The sequence below is a fragment of the Talpa europaea genome (assembly GCF_964194135.1).
Source record: "Talpa europaea genome assembly, chromosome: 10".
NCBI lineage: Eukaryota > Metazoa > Chordata > Mammalia > Eulipotyphla > Talpidae > Talpa > Talpa europaea.
In genome coordinates this window covers 69,712,485-69,730,895 of record NC_140077.1, presented here as the reverse complement: position 1 = coordinate 69,730,895, position 18,411 = coordinate 69,712,485, and the positions used below count along the sequence as shown (strand labels likewise).

The 18,411-nt window shown below is 47.7% G+C and overlaps 1 protein-coding gene across 4 annotated transcripts in view; it reads left to right on the top strand.

The window, feature by feature from the left end:
- RCOR3 (REST corepressor 3) overlaps positions 1–17,174 on the top strand; it is a gene marked incomplete at both ends in the record, with an annotated part of 39,128 nt that extends 21,954 nt beyond the window's left edge. For 2 of the 4 annotated variants that reach the window (XM_084246321.1, XM_084246320.1), the window contains 4 exons: positions 187–264; positions 9,205–9,262; positions 16,021–16,262; positions 16,643–17,174. In XM_084246321.1, the coding sequence (XP_084102447.1) occupies positions 187–264; positions 9,205–9,262; positions 16,021–16,262; positions 16,643–16,987 (723 nt within the window). Of the gene's footprint in view, positions 1–186; positions 265–9,204; positions 9,263–16,020; positions 16,263–16,642 lie in introns of those variants that run through there. The other 2 variants (XM_084246322.1, XM_084246323.1) reach the window with 2 other exon arrangements.
- Between the last annotated feature and the right edge of the window lie 1,237 nt (positions 17,175–18,411).

The window sequence follows — 18,411 nt, the reverse complement described above, 5'->3', positions numbered from 1 at the left end:
CATGAAATACACACTTCTATAAATGGGTGTGACAGTTGGTATCCCGACCATGCATGGTACAGTGGGGTGGCTCTGTCCTCCTGCACTGGAGCTGCAGAGGGTCTGACACTGTCCATCTCTTGTTGAGTGCTCTGGCAGTCTACTGTGTGTATGATCTGATTCATGTTTTGGGTTATTTTCTTGAAGGTTCAGAATGCTAAGCAAGTAAACAGTGCACTTAAACAGAAAATGGAAGGTGGCATCGAAGAATTCAAGCCCCCTGAGGTATGTTGCCGAGGAGAGACTGTGGCTGAGTGCAGGGGGCTTGTTCTGTGGGTTACCAGTATCAACTGCTACTTTGGTTAATGCTTGGAAGCACTGTGATGTGGGTGATTTGTTGTGTGCTTTGGCATGCACGTAGTTGGTCTTCGATTTAAGCTAAATGACTAGTGATTGAAGTTAAATCATTTCTCTCCTGCCCTCAGCAATTCATGCCAAGCAGAGTCATTAGGAAAAATAGCTCTGTCCCAGCCAGTGCCTGGAAACCAGAAGACCACAGACACACCAGACTTTCCTGGGTCTAGAACAGTGTGCAGGGCCTTTCCTTCCTGTGTAAACAGCACGATCAAGACCCCAAGAAAAGGGGCTTGCTTTAACAATTCTGATTTTAAGATATTGGTCTCTTGGTTGAGATTTCCACCTAGGACCTTATTATCAGGACATCCGTTCTTGTACTTACAGCCCTGAAAATGCGAAATTCTAAAAATCAAGATCGAGATTGACCATTTCCTCAAGGCTTACTTGTATGTCAGCTGAAATCGAATGTTTTGATATCTGTGATGACACAGGAGCTAACATGCCCTTAATGTTCAATCAAGTCTTCTTTATAGAAGCTTCTATCTTAAGCCTTTTCTCGCTCTCTCTAAGGCTGCTGTGTTTGCTTCTCGTCCTGGGCTTGCCTGTCTGGGATGCAGTGATCCAATGATCTTATCAGACCCTAATGGGGTGTCCCTCTCCCCCTCAGATCCCAGGCTGACAGGTATCTACAGATGAGACTTTGTGTGAGGGGCTCAGGATGAGGGCGGGGTGGACACAGGTATCTACAGATGAGACTTTGTGTGAGGGGCTCAGGATGAGGGCGGGGTGGACAGGCCAGATCCCTCTTGAGGGCCTTTCTAAGGATAAAAGTTGTTTTTGTTTTGAATAATCTCTTTCAAAAAGGACAGGAAATGGAACAGAGTGAATTAAGTTAATACATCTCATTCAGGCCCATGGGTAAACTGACAGACATTCCAAAACATTTATTTATTTGAAGATATTATAGTACAAAAAAATACCACTTTATGTAAATTATTACGATAGTTGTTTAAAATTTTGTACTGAAGTTGTTTTTAGTTGCTATTTAATTATGCAGAAAGCTGCATAAAGGCAAAATTTCCTAAGTGCAGCAGATAGTGAAATCAGGATCATAAAGAGCTTTATGCCAGTAAATTTGCAAATTTAAACAAAACTATGAAATTCCTAGGAAAATGACCAAAATTGTCTCAAAAAAAGAAAACTGGAATAAGTCATAATCATTAAGGAATCAGTAACATATTTGCCCCCAGAAAATTCCCAATGTTGCAGAAAAAAAGTCTATCAAATCTTCAAGGATATAATTCTAATCTTAATTTTTCCAGAAAATTACGAGATAGTCTCAGCCATGAACATTATAGTAACTAAGATGTAAGGGGCTGTGATATTTATAATTTGCCTCTGACTGCCTCACCTGCTGCTCATATACATCCCAGAAGTAGTCGGTCCACACCAGCCCACACTGGACACCAGGCCCCAGGGCCCTGGCCATGGCCACACAGCCAGTGAGCCTGGGGCTTGGGCTTCGTTTCAGAATCTTGGGGTTCTAGGTTAGAAGATGCCTCTTACTTTGGGATGTTCTCATATAGTAACAAAATTGTATGTTAGAGTCTCACATTGAAATGTGATTATCCGGTTAGGAGTTATCAAGCGTGTTACCTCTTTTGGTTTATTTTAACAAGACTGATCAAAACAAGACAAGCAGAGTCTTAACGCTGCCATCCACATGCTGGAATCTGAATCCATGTTAATGATTATTCAACACACATGACTTGAAAAATGTATGAATGTTTTATCATCTCCAAAATGCCCAGAATGTATGTCACTTTAATTGACTATTTATTTATATTAGTCCCCTTCAATTCCTTTGCAGGGGAGGGCAGGCTGGATAGATATATTTCAAAACACTAGATCAACAATTGCAGTAAAGGCCTGTACAGACTGTGTACTCCACCTCCTTACCTTCCGGCTAGCTCACCCTTGCCTAGAGAAGCTCTCCAGTGCCCACCCAAAGGGCTTCCTTAGCTTTTGAAGCAATAGCTCACTGGGTGATGTGACAGCTGCAAGCCCGCACTCTGAGAGGCTTCACCTACTCATTTGCTTCTGGTTATTTCACTCAGGAAATTTGCAGAAGTCAGTTCATGCACCCCCACAAGTATTCACTGACCACTTCTTTCGGGTGAGGTGCTGTGTGAGGCATTATGGGAAGTGTGTACCTGGGGGTGGGGGGCACAAAATGAGGAAGAGATGGATTTTCCATCTTCTTTAAAAAACAAGAATTTACCATCGAGATGTCTTAAGACAGACTGATATAAAAGTTTTATGATAGATTTATAAGCACTATAGGAAAACAAATCATGAGTCATGCTGATTTGGAGAATCAGGGAAGGCTTCCTAGTGGAGGTGTTTCCATTGAAGATTGAAGGGTGAGTGGGTCTCCACATGCAGAAGGGCAGAGGAATAATCCATGGCAGGTGCTGAATGACCTCCCCGAAAAGTGAGAACACATAAAAGTGCTTTCAAGGCCCGTCACGAGGCGTCCCCAAGCACTGTCCCACAGTCGCCGTGGTGCTGGTTCTGGAAAGGACAGCGGAGGGCAGTTTTCAGAAAGTATACTGTCCACTCATCAGGCAGGCCCTGGGCGGAGGGAGAGCATGTGGTGGCCAAGGCCGTGGGCAAGGACGGGCGCAGAAGCATTCGGGGGAAGCTGGGAAGAGAAGTCACCTTCATTAGATCAAGCCCGCTAGTTTCTTCCATGTCGGGAGGATGTGATGAAAAATTTTAACTTCAGGGAAATTTAGCAGCACAACACCAGAGAAGTTAGAAACCTGACAGACCAGACACCAAGTCACTGAGTCAGGATGAGGGGGGTTGGGGAGGGTTGGAGTTTGCTGTAGGAATGGACAGCAAATGACAAATTCAGAGAACCTTCAAAGTGGGGAATTACGCATCTCCTTGAACATATGGGGGGGCCCCTGCTGAGGTGGGTGGGGGGTGGAGGTGGGCAGGGCAGCCCAGGAGGGGCGCGTACCCAGGAAAGACAAGTCCTAACCGAAAGGGCTGCATGCTGTAGCGAGACACCTCCACCTGTGGGTGGGCCCACACAGGTGGGTCATAGTCTTCCCTGAGGAGCCTTGCGTGGGCTTCTCAGCCCTGGGCAGAGGGTTTGACTCCATGAGCTTTTCTAACTCTTCCAGCTCAGAGATAGTGGGAATCTACTAATAAAAATGGGCAAGATATGCAGACAAATTACGTCCTCAGGGAAGGGGCCAGTGAAGATGCTGACTGCATGAAGGAGGTGACACTGCCCCCAAGGCCCTTGTGGACCTTTATGTTACTGTTATGGTCACTAATCTTGATCAGTGTCTTCTGAGTTTTTAAATAACAGTTTCCGTATGGGGCTGCTGTAGAAAGGTCTACCCCATGGCCTGCGCAGCTGACCCCAGCTGCCTCACAGCCCCCTCTGCCCCCACATATATTCAAGCTGGCCTTGAATTACATCAAACAAATCTACCAATGTTTCTTGGACTTAAAAAAATCAGTAATTTCAAGGAATCTTAGGTGTTTAAAGTTTTTAAACTGTCTCTCCCTGCCCCCCGCTTTGGCATGGCATCCAGTGGGGGCTCAGCCCACCTGCAGCCCCGCATCCTGGGAGCTGCTGCTTCAAGGTCACCTTGGTGCTCAGACGATCCCATAGCTCCTCCGCCCCTTGCTTTCCCGAGCCTGAGGCCTAAGATGGCTGCTCCTGTCACCTCTGAGAGGGCATGTTCTCGTCATCACTTCATACCCCTGTGTCCACTGTAATTCAGCCCTTCTGCATTTATCTTCAGATTTATTTCTCTCAGGAAATACCGCCAGTCCCATTATGTCCCCGGTTAAAGCCACATCACATGTACATTTAAATGACACAAACTCAACCCTTGGTGTCCAGTGAAGTAGGGAGAGGGGAGCCTCTGCTCTGTCACAGCAGGGTCCCCCAGTTGGCCCCCACCTGGACCCTTCCCTGGGACACCCCCAAGTCAGCAGGGGCCCCACTTCCCTTACTCAGGCGTGGCCTCCACAGCCCCCCCTTCCCAGAGCCCCCTGGAACCCTTGCCACAGAGGAGCTTCCCAGTGGATACTGCCCTGGGCGGAGCTGGAGCCTGCACCCAAGACCCAGCTGGACGCTCATGGGTCTTCGGCAGTGGAAGTGCCTGGACACAGGGAGAGCTTGGGTGCCTGTGAAGAGCACGTCCAGAGTAACTTGGGGGAAAAACAAACTTAAAAATTCATACATTGACTTTAGAATTGCACATTCTGTTCGCCCTCATCAACATTTTCCAGGCCCTTGAAAATGTGTTTGAATGAATGAACCAGTTTTACCCTCAGCGGCCCTGCCCGCCGCCTGGACGTCCTGCTCATCACCTGGTTCTTCCTATTTCCCGGCCAGGGCTGGAACTTGCTTCCCACATCCCCGAGTCAGCACTTATTACCTTTCTAGCTTCTAACATCATCCTTCTCCCAGCTTTCTAGGCTTAAAGTCTTATTCAAGCCGCCCCTTTCCTTATTCTAATCATTGTGTCTTTCCCACATCTTGGAATACCCAGTGCCCTTTCTCCTATTTTACTGATAGTTGGGGGTGATCGTCACCTCCTTCTTCACGTGTGAGGGGAGTTGGTGTTCATACTCCTGCTTCACGTGTGAGGAGAGTTGGTGTTCACAGTGCGTGGTCTTTTGTCTTTTGTTCCCTTTTTCTTAGCATCTGCCCTTGAGATTCACACACCCATCAATCACTTCTGTTTGCCCAGGCGCCATGTAGATGCTTTCTTCCTGCCCTCATCTGTCCCCTTCCCTCCCTCTTACCCTCAGGGCCCTCAGGATGTGCCTTTGATGTCTAGGAGTTCGTGAAGGTGTTTTACGTTGTTGAAGTGTCTGGTGTATGAATGTCCAGTATTTGTTTTTATTATTCTGACTTGTTTTGCTCCACATAATTCTGTCAGATTCCCCCCATTTTGTTGAAAATGGTGGCACTTCATGCATTTTTGTGGGTGTGTAATATTCCTTAGGGTGTGTGGACCATGTCCTTTGGATCCATTCACCCACAGGAAGAAATTTAGGCTGCTTCCTTGTCCTAGCTATGTGAATGATGCTGCAGTATGTAGAATGTAAACTTTTTTTGTTAAATGGTTTTTCATATTCTGTGGGTAGATGCCCAAGAGCGGGATTGTCAGGCCCAGTGGTATTTCTGTCTTTAATTTTAGGTAAATCCAGATCGCTTTCCATAATCACTGTACCAGTTTACCTTCCCACCAGCATGTAAAAGGGTTCCTCCCCTCCTTCCCCCGACATCTTCTCCAGCACTTGTTGGGGGGTCTTTTTAATATGTGCCACTCTCACAGGTGAGAGGTGGTCTCTCATTGTGATTTAATCCTCATCTCTCTCATTAGGAGCGATGATGAACATTTTTTTCAATGTCTTTGACCTTCTGAGATCCTCTTTAGTGAATTGTCTGTTCATGTCTGCTATCCATTTTTTAACTGGACTGTTTGGTTTTGTGGTTGAACTGTATGAGTTTTTGTACATCTTGGGTATTCATCTGTATCCATTATATACTATGTAAATATTTTTTCCCATGTGATAGGGTGTCTAACTGTCTTGTATTCTCTTTTGCTGTAGAGAAGCCTTTTAACTTGAGGTAATCCCAATTGTTTATTTTTGTTTTTAATTCCTTTGCCATGGGATTGAGTCACCAGAAATGTTGATTGTTGATAAGGTGGAGGGTGTCAACATTGTTTCCATGTGTGTTTTTTAATGTTGCAGGTCTGATATCTAAAGCTTTCATCCATCTTGAGTTTACTTATGTGTATGGTGTTAGTGAGTAATCCATCTTCATCCTTTTATGTGCAGTTTCCCTATTTTCCCAGCACCATTTATTTAAGAGCCTCATCCCCATCATATGGTCATGGATCTTTTATCATAGATTAAATACTGGTATATGTGTGGATTTATTTCTGGACTTTCAATTCTGTTCCATTGGTTCATGAAGCTAGAAGCTTCCTTGCGTGTATTTAGCACATACCGTTCATCCAGAACAGCTGGCACTGTAGTATCACAGATCTTCAGTATCCAAATGCTTCTTAATATGAGGGAGGGATGGAGAAGCACAGGTTGTCAGCGAGGAAATAATCACCGGTGAATGGATCATTTATAGGAGTAGACTTGGCTCTCCCCATAGCTCTACCCCTCCCACCCACCACATCAGACCCTAGGCACTCTGGCAAATAGGGTGCAAATGCCGCATGATCCGGGCACAGTTGTGAACCCTGCAAAAGACGCAAAACCCCAGGAAGCTATGAAAGTTCAGGGAAGGGCTTCTTTGCTTGCTGAGTGTTGGCAGCTGAGGCTCCCAACAGAATTAATAATTGAAGACGAAAAGGATAATGTCTCACAGACACGCACTCCAAAAGAGAAGAATGTGAGTCACAATGAATTAAAAAGAGGCCCTTGAGAAAATCGTTGAGGGCGTCCAAACAAAAATGACCCATTGTATACTCATCAGTGAGCTGGAGACTGTTGTTCCGTTGCAGTCAGAAATGGTTCACCAGAAAACGGGGTCAAAGTATGTGAGTGAGGTCATTTCCGTTGGCCCTTTCCCAAGGAGGTGGGGGTGCTGAGTCTGGAGAGTTGGCAATTTGAGTGTAGCTTGTAGATGGGCCTTCCTCCTGCACAGTCCCTGGTCACCCCATGTCTGTTGAGCCCGTGAATGTGAAACCCTAGAGAGAAATCTGCACAGGTGAGGCCAAGGCAGGAGGGCGAGAGGATTCACCAGAGACAGAGCAGGGACTAGAACAGACAGACTGACGAAACACACTGCTGAGGGGAGCAGCGGGCGAGACAGGCAAGGTCCACCTCGCCATGTGGGCATCTCTTCTGCTGGTGGGGATCAAATCAGCACTGCAGAGGCTGCAGACAGCTTCACAGCGTGGTGCTCAAGCGCCTGTGCCACCAGGGAGGCCCTCCACTGGCACTACTTTTTTTTTTTTTTTTTTTTTAAGGTTTATTATTTATAAAAGCACTGGGTACAGTCAGAAGCGCAGGAGGGTGAGAGAATTCACCAGAGCCAGAGCGGGGAACAGAGCAGGCAGACTGATGAAATACACTGCTGAGGGGAGCAGTGGGAGCGGCAGGAGAGGTCTGTTGCACCGTGTGGGACCCGTGCCAGCGACTGGGGATCGAACCGGTGCTGCAGAGGCTGAGGGCAGCTTCGCAGCCCATTGCTCAACCGCAGCACCACCAGGGAGGCCCTTTTTTTTTTTTTTTTTTAAAGATTTACTTATTTATTCATATAAGCACTGGGTACAGTCAGAAGCGCGGGAGGGTGAGAGAATTCACCAGAGCTAAAGCAGAGAGCAGAACAGGCAGAAGGACCAAAGTACACTGCTGAGGGGAGCAGCGGGCAGCAGGAGAGGTCTGCGCGCCATGTGGAACCCTTGCCCAGCGGCCGGGGATCGAACCGGTGCTGCAGAGGCTGCGGGCAGCTTCACAGCCCAGTGCTCAACTGCTGCGCCACCAGGGGAGGCCCATCCACTGGAACTACTTTTAATGGACTCGTTTTCATAAATTTCATGTTAGGTACAATCGACCCTTTATTTTTTTCCCCATTTACTCAGCAATATTTGGACCAGCTGTGCTTGGGTGCCAAGGACTTCCACCTGCGGGGGCTCAGATGGCCTGAGCACCCCTCAGGTAGTGCTCCTCCTCCTCTTTGTGGGGAACCTGTTTAAAATTTCACATTTTTCCTCTGTCATCACCTGTTGCTTTTTATCTGTTTCTTTTCACTCTTTAAGATCCAGTTTACTTTTTCTTCCACCTTCTCTTGCCCCCTCCCCCCTTTCCAATTTTACTGCCATTCCCCAGGTCCTCCCAGCCCCTTACTTTGGGGCGCATCTGCTGTGGCCGCCCGCCTCCTTGCTGTCCCCTTTTAAGTATCGTCTAGAATTCACTGCTTGTGTTTCAGGTTTTTCCCTCCATACTGTCCTTTTTCCCCCTTTCTCACCTAATAATTTTCTTCTTTCTTCCGACTGCCTACTTGTTCCTCTGGCTCACGGTGAGGAAGGTGGTGCTGCCTCAAACCCTATCCTGGAGGGACTTTGCTGCTCAGCCGCGGACGAGGCGCGGCCTCCAAGGGCCCCACCCCATGTCACTCTGAGCACTTTGCCTGGGCCATTCCTTCTGCAAACCTCTGTCACTACTGAGTCTGTCCCTCCAGCCATGGCCAAAGCCCTCAACTTCCTGAACGAGGGTTACACTAATGAAGTTCCACTAGGTGTTGAATATTATATTGTTGCTATAATAGAAATCTTAGGTTTTGTTCAAGAAAATATTGGGAGAAATATGGGTGGTCTTGGGGGGAAGGAATCTTTCTGCTTCAAAAATTTAAAGAAATATTTTAGGACTTAGGTCTAGTCTACAGTTCAGGGTTAATTTATGCAACACTTTCTGGTGGGATAAGTTTAATCTAAATTTGAAGATATTTTAGAGAGTCACAGATCCTCTGAAGAAACTAAAGCCTTACACATTTAAAAGCAGGCTAAGTTAACATTTGCAGCGTGTGGCGGGAACAGTGTGCATGGAAGTGGGAGGCCAGGGGACTCTCTAGCTTTAATCTCTGACAAGTGTAAATGCTGATGTTCATCTGCCCCCTTCCATGATGTTTTATGTGGGTAAAAGGTAACTCAATATGTATTTTAATCCTTATAAAAATGGAATCTTCATGAATCAGTTTTAGTAATCTTATGTCTGTGATTTGGTGAAAAGTTAAAAAAGAAATAAGCACTTTGGAAATTGTCTGTCTTCATATCCTCATTAGGAAACTTCTCTTTAATTTTGTAGTCAAATCAGAAAATTAATGCCCGTTGGACCACAGAGGAGCAGCTTCTAGCAGTGCAAGGTATACTGAAGATACGCAGTTCTTGTTGTTAATCATTGAACTTGTCATGAAAGGTGCCACCCGAGTCCTCCCCTTCCTATAGGGATGACGGAGAAGGCCTTTGTGCTCCCCAAAAGGTGCTGGCCCCCCAGGAACCTGGTGTGGACCATGGGCCTGAGCCCCCAGCCCGCGACATCAGGGCTGGAACAGCACCCCGAGGCCTTGGCACCCACTGCCCGTGGTATCCCGCCTTGTTTCAAGGCCCTGCCCCGGCACCATTCCCTGCTGGGCTCCACTCATCGTTAAGCCTCCGTGACTGATGACCTGTGTCTGGCTTCTCTGAACACGCATTCAAAGTGTTTATTTGATAAATGTCAGATGCTGAAAATATCAGTGACATGCTTGCCTGCCAGCCTGCCCCAGCTTGCGTAAGAGATGGGCCCCCAATGCTTACAGATGCAACTTTAAAAATATGCGTGTTACCAAAGATACTGAAGGGATGCAAAGCATGTGCCTGTAACGTTTTAAAGTTTCCAGAACGCCTTTCTGAACTGTATGATAGAATACTTCTTATGACGAGTGCCCGTGGCACGCTGGAAACCGCAAACTTGGGTTTCGTCCTGTTTGAAGTATTCTGAGAAGGGCAGACGGTCTACTTTATTAGCGTTGTAGACTTTTGCTCCCCTTAGGATGAACTCGCTGTAGGCCAGACCACACTGCAGCCTGGCCTGTGGTCTGCATTGGGTGCTGGCACCCCCTGCACTCAGCACCAGGGTGGGCCGGGAACACGTGCTCGCCTTTAAAAGTACGAGTGCTTGAGGGCAGAGCACACCTGACTCAGCAGGGCCACACAGCCATCACATGGGAGTGAGAATAATGCCATAACACACGAGCAGGAACTTGCCAGCCAGCCCTGTAGTGGCACAGGCGTCCTCGCCGCTGGGCCCGCACCACCTCCGCAGAGGGTACCCAGGCCTGAGCGGTGCCACTGTGATTGTGGCACTAAGGGTCTGAGAGTTCAGCAAAGTTGAACTCCTTGAGAATGTTCAATAACTTAAGTAATAGCTCAGATTAGAAAGGAACAGTTTCAGTTCTTGCTAGCAGACAGCATTGGCAGGGCTGCTGGGTGCTCACTTAGAACCGTGGCTCAGGGCTCTAGCAGAGCTGCTTGAGCAGACATGGCCTTTACTGTCAAAGCCTGTTTCCCCCTCCTGACCCACAGCCTCGGTGGCTAACCCCTGGCTCCCAGAATCCATGCTCCAGGGCGGCCTGCTAGTCCCGTGCTCTGGTGCAAGGTTGTCCCTGAGAACGGGTTTCCTGAAGAGACCACCTGGCAGATCTAGGCCGGTGTTTCTCTGCACAGGGTCTCTGCTGTGCCAGCCTTGGAAGCTGCAGCTGAGCTGGCACCACACACAGCACATCGGGGAGGGCAGTGCTAGAGGGACGGCACGTTAGGGCTGCCTGTGGCAAAAGCCCCGCTAAGACGCCTCAGAATAGGTTCTTCATAGACCCGACCAGATGTTCCCTCTGTCTGGGGTTTCTGTGAGTCTCTATTCTTCAACATGCCTAAAAAGTACCCCTTAAATAAATTACATGATGCAGGGATTCTCATGAAAATACGCATGTTCTTAGGATTTTGAAGACACTTTCTTACTATGTGATATCTTTGTTTTTATTTATTTCATCCCTGGAGTTTTTGTTTTCACTTTGGAGCTTTTAGGGCTTTTTGTTTTGGGACTTGGTTTAATCTATTTATTATAGGTCACATAAAATAAAACAACCTAAAGTTATTGGTGTCCAAAATAGTTACTTTAGGGAGCATTAAAAAGTGCCATTTATGCCTCATGTGCTCACACATTTATGTCCTATTCAGAGGCGTGGCTTAGTGTAATCACGTGACAGTGCCACCTCTACCCCAGTCTCAGCATGGTTGAGGTTGCAATGGCAATCGTTATTTTACCAAGTTTAAGCTGCTGTCCTAGAAGACAATTGTTTTGTTTTCCTAACCTTTATGCTAAACCTTTCTGTGGCATTATTCCTTTAATGCATCTCAGTTACACAAAGTAATAATCATTTCTGTTTTGATAGCAACATGTTTTAATTTATGTAGCTTAACATTTAAGTCATTAACACATGTGCACACACGTGTCCTGATTGACATTTACTAAGTAGTTTGTTTTATCTTGCTGGTCAGTGACTAGCAGAGTGACTGAGGGCAAGACACACCTACTCCAGTGTCACTGCTGAGATTTATCACCTTTATTCCTACTATTTAAATAAACCTTTTTGTTGTGACTCTTGTAAAGCCAAGAGTCCTAGGGCTCAGCTAAATATTTCCTGCTTTATTTTCCATCTTCTCCCTTTCCTACGCAGCCCCTACAGGGGTGTCTGTGTATACTGGGGTATACCCAGTTCTCCAGGTGTCCCCAGGTGGGGTGTTACAAATGGCGCTAGTTTAATCCTTTTAAAATACCTGCCAAGAATGGCTTTTCTGTAGCTTTGTCATCTGTTGTAACCTTAAGTATCTAAATTTGCTATTACAACAAACTAGTTAATGACAAGACCGATTATCCTCTTTCCCTGCATTAATGGCGAAATAGTCTTGTTCGTAGCTTGTATCATATAACTGTAGATAAGAATCTATAGTACATTTAGAAATTACCTAAAATCAATCTTGACATAGATGTGATAAACATTACATAGCAAGAATAAAGAAAGGAATTAGATTCTAGGTATATTTTTTCAGTGTAAAATGCAATAGTTAGCTGTTTTCAAAAAATAGCAGTACATTTAAACTGTAGTATGAAATGTAGGGCATAGAGGGGCCAGAAACATTGTATATAAAACTTGCTATTTTTATTTGAGGGCTCCTCTTTAATTTCATAATCATAACTCTGGAAAAAATATGCCCCCTAAAAATATTTGTGCAATTTTAAGATAAACAGCAAAATCTTTCTGCTTTTATCAAGATGTCAACTTTAATTCTTAGTTTTGTTTTTTCCCTCATATTGCCGCCTTCTCATATAAATCAGGAAATGACAGAACTGTATTCCAGCAGCTTTGCTGACAGTTAAATGTTACCCCCTTCCCTCTAGTTCACACATTCGTTCCTTTATAGCAGAAATGAAGCTGCAAGTCTAGAAACTGGCTTCTTGCTAATTTGTCCATACTTAAGAGACGTCAGGAAGGCTCCTGGAGTAGGAGAGAGACCCTGTAGTTGCCTGAGACTGAAGATTGGAGCCTGCATCGATGATCAGCAGGACGTGGAGACAGAGATTCAGACCTTTCCCTCTCCACGGCACCCCTTGGCTTCAGTGTCCAACCCAAAGGTGCGAGTTTAAAATCAACCTCTTATTGATAGGAAAGAGCCCCCATCCCTGGAGTTTCTAGATAGCACTGGGTTCTATCACTTCAAAAATAATTTGCTGAAAAAATATTTCCCAATTATAAGCAAGACATGCTCACTTTAAGAATTTCTCTTATAAGAAGCAGGAAAAAATATCTCCCAAATTTCCCTACCCAGGAACAACTTGCCATGATCATATTTGGGCTTTATTTTTAGTAGCCCAAACGCAGACTTTTAAAATACCTTTTTAAAACAAACGAAAAGCAGATTCACAGTATCGCTTCTACCTAAGGAAAAATTCCACAGTTCCATGCCCATGGATGGGAAACACCACGTTAGAGATGCCCCTGGTTACCTTATCAGCCAAAGCGTAGACTCTACGAGCATTTTTTGGTTTTTGTTGCTAGCAGAACACTGGTTGGAAACTGTGGGTTCCCCAAACATGGTGATGGCACAGTGTCTTGAGTTCTATTTTGTTAACTCCCAAGGAAGAATTGAAAGCACGCATTATATTCTAGGTTGCAAGAGACCGTCCACTTCCCTCCACTCAAAAGGTCTTATATTATTTCAGATGAAATTCAGAAATTTGAGTGAAAACAAGTTTTCCCCACTCCCTGGGAACTTTCTACTTTACCTATCCCAGGTACTTGTATGCTTCATCCCTCTAACCTTAGAATACTGACTTGCCTTAAAGGTGAGAAGTTTAATTAAAACTGTGGTTCAAATGGGCCTCAGCCTTGTCCATCTTCAAAAAGAGCCTTTGTCACTGCACTCACTCCCTGCTGATGACCAGCCCGTTGTCTTGTTACCATGACCTGTGTGGGAGACAGGCTACCGTCCCCCCGTACCTCTTACCTGTGCTGACACCGTGTGGCTGCTGGCGGAGCAGCTTGAGTGCCCCACAGGAGCGTCCTCACAGCCAGTGGACAGGCTTCCTTGGGGCTGCCCAGCTCTCAGCTGGGCACAGGCACAGCAACTGGCCTTGCCAGAGCTGATGCCGAGCACCGCGCTAGGGCGCAGGGGCCAGGAAGCCGCCAGAATGGCCCCTGTGGTCAAGGGCAGGAGACGGCCCTCTCCTGAGTGCTCCAGGCCTCAGTGAGAGGCAGTAATGGGGCTGACTGCAGGGACGGCACCCCCAGTCCCTTCAGAGTGGCCCACGGACAGGCTTATGGCCTTGGTCACAACACACTGGGGCAGGCATACGAGGCTGCTCCCCAGGGGTGGGGGGTCCTCAGGGAGCGCTAGCTGTGGCAGACCCCGCCAGCCCACCCCAGGGTACCCCTGTTCTCAGGAGGCCCCAGGGTGGCCGGTGCCACGGGCCGTGGAAGCAGGTTGTAGTCAGCACACCAGGGTGCTTGGGAAAAGTCCCACCATTCCGAGTGTCTGGGGACCCAGATGGCCTGTAGGAAGGGGTGGGCCTGGCGTCACTGACGCTGGAGGGCAGCACTGCGGTGGCAGGAGGAGCCCCCTGAGTGAGAGCAGATGAAAGGACCTGTCTGAAAAACGGAGTCAGCAGAGGAGGGACAACCACGTGAGGGCTTCAGGTCAAGCTTGGAAGTGCATTTGCTGGGTGTCCTGAGGCTGTAACATGTCCAAATGGGGACAGAGTTAGTCGTAATGCGACTCCCTGTAGGAATACAGAAGATCCAGAAATCCCAGGTTGAAGGGAGGTTTCACTTCTAAGCTCCTGTACCCAGCAGGGCTGGGCATTTCCAGGATGTACATTTGATAGCCCTCATGGAGACTCTGCCTTCCCCCAAGCAGCGTCTCCCCCTTGCGGCCACCCCATCTCCCAAAATACAAGCTGTGGCTATTTCCCAAAATACAAGCAGCAGAGAAACTCCGAGAATGAAGTGAGAATCCCTGACGTGAAATCACCTTCGATTTTATCACCAAATAAATCCTCAGAGGGGCGATCATCCCCAGGGAGCTTACATTTCATGAGGAAGGCCACGCTGGGAGTCAGCGCGTGCATTTAGGGAGCACAAAAGCTCATTTCCATTGCTGAACCACTGGGAAGGACAGCATTGTCACTTTATTGGCATGTCTCTGTCTCTCCCACTGAGAACTGAGGAGTCAGCAGAGTGTATGAGTCCAAAATTCTGATTTCAAAACAGGATGTGGTTGTAGCTTGAGCCTGTCAGCCCTCCTGCCCAAGGTGCCCTGGGGGAAGGGACGCCCGCACCGTGCGGCCAGTTGGTAGAGCGCGAGGGACTCATGCCCAAGTTCTCAATCTGAAATACAGGCAGAACTTAGAGCAAGAATCCTGCCACAGGGTACTTGAAGGTACTTGGATACATCGGGCCAATAGGCACCAGTTTCTGCGGGCCATTAACATGCCCCATTACAGTATTATGTCATACCATGTCATGTCATGTGTGATCATATGTGTTACTGGACCCCCCCCCCCAGCTGCTCAGGTTAAATCACAGACTTCTCTATTGTAAGCGTCAGTATTTTTCTCCTTTCGCATCTCTGTAATTCATGAGCTGCTGTTTTCTGGCATTTTTAGACAGTTACCCAATGGTAAAATGTTGACAGCCTTTCTATCTTGAGATAAGTGCATCTCGAGCAAGTCAGTGAACTTTTAGAATTCCCTTAAGAGCAAATGATTAGCCATTCGATTGTAGAGTCGTTTGCAATTCCATAGCATGATTGGTTCCTGGTGTCCATAGATCAATTCATAGCCGTCATTATTTCAAGATGTCCTTAAGTAACCGCAGGCGGGGTCCTCCCTGACTTCAGGGCTGCGATGGCACAGACCCGCTAGCTATCCCACAGAGGGAGGCACCCCTATACTCTCTAGCTCAGGCAGTGAATTCAGAGCCCCCTGAAAAATAGCGCCCCTTTCTTTGGTCCATCAGATTGTGATGATTCTCCTGTTTGTTAACATTTCAGTTCTTACCTCCTCTCTGTTGGCACCCAGGTGAGAGGGGCAAGGGGTCGCGTGGAATTCAGCTAGTCAGCATCCAGAGCAGAACCCTAATGTTTTCCTTAATGGGGCCCCGAGGTGACGCGTCCGCAGCCCTCGGAGGGGGTGAGGCGACGGCGCTTTACCCAGCTCTGTTTACAGCCGGTGTTGCTCAAATTTAGGTGGCTGGCTACTAGGGAAATAAATGAATGTGGAATTGAGGATGGAACAGACAATTCAGTGCTTTACAATAAATGGATGTATTTGAGATTCCAGAGAGGACTGGAGAAAGTAACTGAGTATGTCCAAAATGGTAAGTTCCCGACTGCCAGTGGAAGGCGGTGGCCGGCACGACGCCGCGACCCAGTGAGGCCGGCGCTGCAGCCCCGCGCCTCGGCCGCGTCTCAGCACTGAGAAGCGAGCGGTTCGCCAGCCAGGGCGTCCTGGGGGGGTGCGCCGCGGCGTGTGGGACCCGCTCTCCTGCCCCTCCTTCACAGGTGTGTTATTTACTTTGCCTTCCAGGTGTCCGCAAATATGGTAAAGATTTTCAAGCTATTGCAGATGTAATTGGCAACAAGACTGTTGGCCAAGTGAAGAACTTCTTTGTAAACTACAGGCGTCGGTTTAACTTAGAGGAGGTGTTACAGGAGTGGGAAGCAGAACAAGGAACCCGGGCTCCCAATGGTGATGCCTCCGCTTTAGGGGAGGAGACAAACAGTGCTTCCAATGCGCCAGCAGGGAAGAGCGCTGAGGAGGAAGAGGAGGTGTGTGTGTGTGTGGGGCTGGAGCGGCTGTAGCGGCCGCGCAGGAAGCCGACCTGACCGCGCGCGAGCTCGGGTCTCCGGCACCTGCTCGGGGCGGGCCCTCGGGAGCGAGCGTGCCCCGCGCTTTCGTGGTCTTACTTTTATTTCCAGTGTTAAGCTGTTTACTAATAAAGATGCCTGTCTGGTAGCTTCGTGGCTTTTTCAGTTTTTGGTTTTGTTTCATTTAAAATAAAAGAAGCTTGTGCTTCCAAAAAACACTGGTGTTACTGTTTTTGTTTTGTTTTGGTTTGTTTTGGTTTTCCTGTGCCAGCCCGAGCTGTGTTGTCTGGGCCCACGAGGAACCGTCCGCTCACGCCGTGTTTTTGTCTCCTCACCTCTAGGCACAGACCCCACAGGCTCCTCGGACTCTGGGTCCATCACCTCCCGCCCCATCGTCCACTCCAACACCGCCCGTTCCCGTGGCAACTCTGAACCAGCCTCCTCCGCTGCTGCGCCCAACGCTGCCCGCGGCCCCCGCTCTCCACCGGCAGCCGCCGCCGCTGCAGCAGCAGGCTCGGTTCATCCAGCCCCGGGCAACCTTGAACCAGCCGCCACCACCTCTCATCCGCCCTGCTAACTCTCTGCCGCCCCGTCTGAACCCCAGGCCGGTGCTGTCCGCAGCCGCTGGTCAACAGCCACCGTCGCTTGTCGGCATTCAGGCAGACGTGCAGTCCTCGGGGCACTAGACTCGGGGGCCCCTCACCCCAGCGCTCAGCCGGCTGGCCCAGGGGAGCCCCCTCGCCCGGACGCCTGGACGCGGACCAGCGCGGGGGCGTGGGCCCCCGAGCGGCTGCAGAAATCCTTTAGTTCACGCGACTGAGGTGTCACCCAGCTAAAAGCCTGCCGTCCACTCCCGTCTAGAATGTCCATGCAGCGACATGGTCTCATACCAGGAGAAAAAAAAAAAGATCCAGTATTCTATATACCAAGGGTTTTTTGGTTTTATTTTGAACTGTATTTATTTTCTTGCAAGTCTCTATTCCTGCCTCTTCTTAGTCAAGGCTCTTAATATAGGAAGATCGAGTTAGGGATTGAGACGACTCCTTACGTTTCTCGAGTTAAGGATGTTTGACTTTTCCCCTTTAATTTAATTTTAAACAACATTTTCCTATGTTAGGAGTGCAAGAGTAAATAGCCTGCATTTAGATTTGACATGTTCATTTGATGCATATTTAAGCAATCATCGCTGCATATCCCTTTTTTCAAAAACACGTTGCTTTTTTTCTAAAGGAATTGTAATATGTTCCTTTAAAAGAAAGCAATTTAATCAATTGCAAAGCAATTATATGAAACCACAGAGAATGTACTGAACCCCCAACCCTTCGTGCACTTAGGGTCCTCGCCAGAGCCATCACCTGTGGGCGAGGTGGGGTGGCGTGCGTCTGGATGAGGACTTGGCTTGAAGTGCGACATCTTCAAGGTCCTGGAAGTGGAGTTCATTTTGATTTTTTTAAATGTTTCTAAATGCTATCTGCTTTGAACTAGTACTCGCCTATCTTTGGGGACTTAGAAGAGATTCCGTTTTGTCAGTTACGTGGAGCTAGTGGTTAGGGAAGCATTTATTTACAATACCCTTTTCATGTTTAGGTTCTGAATTTAAAACCACCCTCCTCCTTCTGACTATGGTCTGCATTTACATAAAGAACGTCTTCTTGATTCGTCTCTATTGTGCTATTTGGATACACTTGCGTATTCCCAGCAGCCAACTTGGACCCATGGGTTTGCTTTAGGGGTAAATCACGACATTATCTCATAAAATAAATTTAAGAATTTGTTCTGTGTTATCTAAAGATGCATCAGTATGTTGTCGCAATTGTGCTGTTAAAATGCTGAGACCCCTTTTCATAGAGAAGCAAAACCTTTCAAGCCTTTGAACACATAACCACGAAGTCCCACAAAGCCCGTTTTACACGTGCTAGTGTTTCAAAAATGTGTCACCGAACCCTCTGATACAGGGTTTCCTGCTAGAGTCCTGGCCCGTGCAGCAGGACGGATGTGCAGGTGGCTATCCAGCAGGACAGAGGGCTGACCACTCACAGCTGTGCCAGCTCACCACCTGACGCCCTGCTTTATGTTTGGAGAGGTGATGTGTTCCCAGCACCTTGGAAAC